Here is a 4,133-nt window from a genome sequence, read left to right on the forward strand (position 1 = left end):
TTAACGTTTGTAAACGCTCTGCCTGACATCCCATGACTGCGTGAAGATCATGTTGTAATAGCTGATTTTCATCTTCACGGCAGCTGCCAGGTAGATGCTGCCCTTGCTCTACAGGTGAGGAATGAGGTGTGATTAGGGTTAGTGGCTTGTTTTAATTTACAACTGAAATGGCAGTGATGTTAAACCTGGTTGGTCCACCGTGCTACTGCTAGCATTCAGTCAGTGTGAATGGTCTTCACGTGCCAGGCACGTATTAGAGCCTCGTGGCACATGTGGCTCACCTCAGACCTTCAGCAAGATGAGCACCCCTGAGTCCGGAGCCCCATATGACCCTCAAGAGCCCTGACCTCCAACTCCCGTGAATTCCAGGAGGAAACGACTCCTCAGCAGGATGAAAACAGGCGGTGGCAGTAGCCATCGCCATGTCTGGAAGGATGCCTGGACCTCAGGTCTGAGCTGCCTGGTTGCTGCGGCAGCCACTGTACTTGGTGAGCGGTGTGTGCATATGTGTACTCCGTATGTGAGGAAAGGGGTGCCGCACAAGGAGGGGCTATATTGCGTTTGTGAGCAGGGATGGTCTTTCCCTGTTAACTCCTTGACCAGCAGACCCCTTGGAGTTTCCAGTCCTGACATCCACAGGAGCTCCTCCAGTCCCAAGTGGGCATGCTGCTGCCAAGAGCACCACCCTCCAGTGCCATGATCTGATGAGAATTGTCACTACTGGTAGTTCCTGGCCTGGTTTTCTGTTAGAATTTTCCTACCTTCTGCTTAGTATCCTGATTTAACTCCATAAGGAACCTCAGCTAACGGCTCCTGAGACACCCCAAATCTTCAAGCAGCCCAGAGCCCTGGCCCCACCCTCTCAGTGTCCTCTTTCTCTAGGCTCATTTTCCCCACTAAAGACCAACCCCCACCCACCTTTCTCCCAGGTGCTAGCTAAACGGGTCAGTGGGCAAGGCAGGCTTGGTTGCTACAGCTGGGCCCCAGACTGGATGGGGGTGATAGAGTGGCCCAGGTGGGGTCAAACCTGTGGCTGAGACGGGCAGAGCTAATGCGCCTGCTCGTCAGTTCTGACCCTTGGTGTGAGCATGGTCCTGTGGTCAGGATGGGACCCGGCTTCCTTGACAGCAAATATAGAAACAGTGGGGCTGGTTTCTATGGACAGGACTCGGGCTGTGGTTGGCTCGGAAGGTTACTGCTCCATGCAACAACATTTAAAAAGTGAACCATCAAGTCAGTTTTGACTCCTTGTGATTCCGTGGGGCAGGTAGAACTGCCCCATGGGTTCCCAAAGCTGGAATCTGGAAGCAACTGCCACACCTCCCCCCCAGGAGCACCTGGTGGATCCACACTCCTAACCGGGTTAGCAGCCAAGCACTTAACCATGGCCCACCCGAGAGGGGAAGGCAGGGAGGGGGCAGGTTCATGGCCCAGCTCTCGGGCCACAAGATCCAGAGACATCTGACCCGTGCACCCCCGCACCTGCAGCCCCACTGCTAACCTGTGAGCTCCCCGGAGTCTTCCCTCAGTGGGGGCTCTCCTGGCGCCAGGGCAGTCTTCAAATGCAGTCACGGCGGCTGCCACCCTCTGGCCCCGGGCACTAGGGGGTGCTGCACAGGTGGCCCCCACCCGCAGATTCAGCCCCGAGAGCCACCTGAGGAGGGGAAAAAAAGCTGAAGACCCTTGGTGCCACCAGCTGGGGGGCTTTCCTGGGGGTAGTGTGTCTGTGAGGGGGGGACAGAGGCTACACTGTGTGGGGGTAGAGGGTATGTGAGGAGGCAGTGTGGCCAGTGGGTGAGAGCAATGCCTGAGGTCAGATCCTGGCTCTTTGACTCCCTGGTCAGTTGACCCTGACCAAGTGTCCAGAGGAGGCTTCAGCCCCATCTCTGTAAAAAGAGGTCATCTTAGGGATACAGTAGTCATGAGCTCCAGAGTGCCTGGGGTGGACCGGTGCTGCTCACCCTCCACTGGCCGCTGCTCACCCTCCACTGGCCGCTGCTCACCCTCCACTGGCTGACTGGCCCCAGCATGCAGCTTACACACTGCTATGCTGCTGGAAGCCGAGCACCCCCCACCCGGCATTCAAATGCCAGCAGGGTCCCCATGTGGGCCAGTCTGAGCAGAGCTGCTACACAAGGACTGCGAAGGAAGGCCTGGGGATCGACTTCCAGGATGAGCCAACGGAAACCTGAGGGGTCACAAGCATATGGTCCAATGTAGTGATGGCAAAGGCACGCTCATGGGAAGACGCTCAAGGCCCCGGGGCACCGGCGTGGCGGTGGTGGAGACGGCTCTGCGCCGGCAAGGTTTTGTCGTGCTGTCGCTGGGGTGCCCAGGCACCAGGGTCTGTGACAACTAACAACCTCATTCTCAGCCACCACAGGAGGGAGCGGTTTTCATGGTTGAGGAACCGGGCACAAAGAGGTCACTAACTCAGAGCTGGGGCTGAGCCTGGACCGGCCTGTCGCTCTCTATGGGTGATAATTAGGCACAGTATCCCCAAGGAGCACCCATCTCCCCGCTCTGGGCATGGGAGATACCATACTCGTTTTCCATTTTACAGATGAAGAAATCAGGATTCAGAGAAGGGCAGCTGGCAAGAGCCCTCCCTCTGAGCTGCTGGGCAGACATACTCCCTAGGGAGCTGGTGCAGGCATGACGGAGCGTGGGGCCTTTGCAGGGCCTGGGCAGGGGGTCCAGCTGGGAGGGGCCCACCTGTGTAGCGGGAGCAGCTGACAGTCGCAGCGGAAGGGGTTGCCACTTAGGTCAATGTCTTCGAGCCGTGTGAGTGCAGGCAGGGCGGGCAGGACCTGCAGCCAGTTCTCCTGCAGGTGCAGGCTCAGAAGCCCGGGCCCCAGGCCCTGGAAGGCGCCGGGAGAAACCTGCAGGAAGCAAGTATCACAGCCAGATTCCCTGTACCCAGCCGGCCGAGGGTCAGCTGGAGAGCCTGCAGTGACCCAGGGAGCCTGGCACAACCTGGGGTGGAAACCCAGTGGGTCTGACACCCAGACACCCTGTCGGTGACTCTCCTGTTCCGCAGAAATTCTTTTCCACCTCCATGATGCAAAGCTTGGGGGCTCCCACCCAGCCCTCCCAGTACAAACAGCTGCAGCCCCTTGGACTGCATTCCTCCCCCTCATCCTGCAGTGCCCTCTCCCCTCCCAGCAGCCCTCCCACTGTGTGGCACTGAGGGGTTCAGCTGGTCTCCGGGTCTCTGTGCCCAGCACAGCCTGGCACCAAGGGGCAGCAACGTCTGTCGAGGCCTCGTGCCCTGCCCTGCCCACCTGCTCCAGGCCGCTGCCGTTCAGGAAGAGCCGCTGCAGAGACCTGCCCACAGGCCGGAAGGCTCCGTCGCGGAGGGCGCTGAGAGGGTTCCCCGAGAGCTGCAGCTCCGCCAGGGCCGGCAGCCCGGCCAAGGCCCCTGTGGGCACGTCGCGAAGCTCGTTCGCGTCCAGGTGGAGCTTCTCCAGCTCCCGCGCGGGGCTGAGTGCCCCTGGGGACACTTGGGTGATGCGGTTGCCACTCAGGTAGAGCCAGCGCAAGGCCTGCGCCCCCGCCAGGTCCCCTGGCTCCAGGCGTGCCAGGGCATTGTCCTGCAGGTGCAGAGAGAAAAGGCTGGGCAGGGCACGCAGGGCAGCCCCCGGCACCCGCACGAAGCGGTTGCGCTCCAAGTGCAGGTACCCCAGGTGGGGCGCCCCTTCCAGGGCAGCTGGGCTGAGGCCTGACAGCTGATTGTCTGCAAGGTAGAGGTAGACCAGGCGGCCCAGGCCCGCCAGGGCGCCCTCCCCTAGCTCAGTGATGTGGCAGTGCTGGAGGTACAGGGATACCAGGTGGCCCAGGCCCGGGAAGGCCGCTCGAGGCACTGAGGGGAAGTGATTCCCCCGCAGGTCCAGGAGCTGGGTGGCATTGGGGAAGCCGCTGGGCACCGCTCGCAGACCGCGGCCCTCGCAGCTGCTGTGCCAGGACTCGGAGGAGCAGGTGCAGCTGCGCGGGCAGGGCCGGGCTGCCCTCTCATCCTCCTGGGGGGCGCGGGTAGGGGCGCGGAGCCGGGCTGCCACCTCCTCCTCTTCCTCCTCTGCGCCATTGCCCAGGCAGCGCAGGGCTGAGGGACGCAGGGCATCCAGGGCCTCCCC

General features: G+C 61.2%; 1 protein-coding gene across 1 annotated transcript in view; it reads right to left on the reverse strand.

Moving 5' to 3' along the window:
- CHADL (chondroadherin like) overlaps positions 1–4,133 on the reverse strand; it is a 5,771-nt gene continuing 1,638 nt past the window's right edge. Inside the window, exons 4-7 of the mRNA XM_045291014.1 lie at positions 3,285–4,102; positions 2,716–2,882; positions 1,483–1,654; positions 1–108 (exon numbers count right to left, since the gene is read on the reverse strand). Coding sequence (XP_045146949.1) covers positions 1–108; positions 1,483–1,654; positions 2,716–2,882; positions 3,285–4,102 — 1,265 coding nt within the window. The remainder of the gene's footprint in view (positions 109–1,482; positions 1,655–2,715; positions 2,883–3,284; positions 4,103–4,133) is intronic.

Source organism: Echinops telfairi, unplaced genomic scaffold (genome assembly GCF_000313985.2).
Source record: "Echinops telfairi isolate 266 unplaced genomic scaffold, ASM31398v2 ScPeMD7_2;HRSCAF=8, whole genome shotgun sequence".
In the NCBI taxonomy this organism is placed as follows: Eukaryota; Metazoa; Chordata; class Mammalia; order Afrosoricida; family Tenrecidae; genus Echinops; species Echinops telfairi.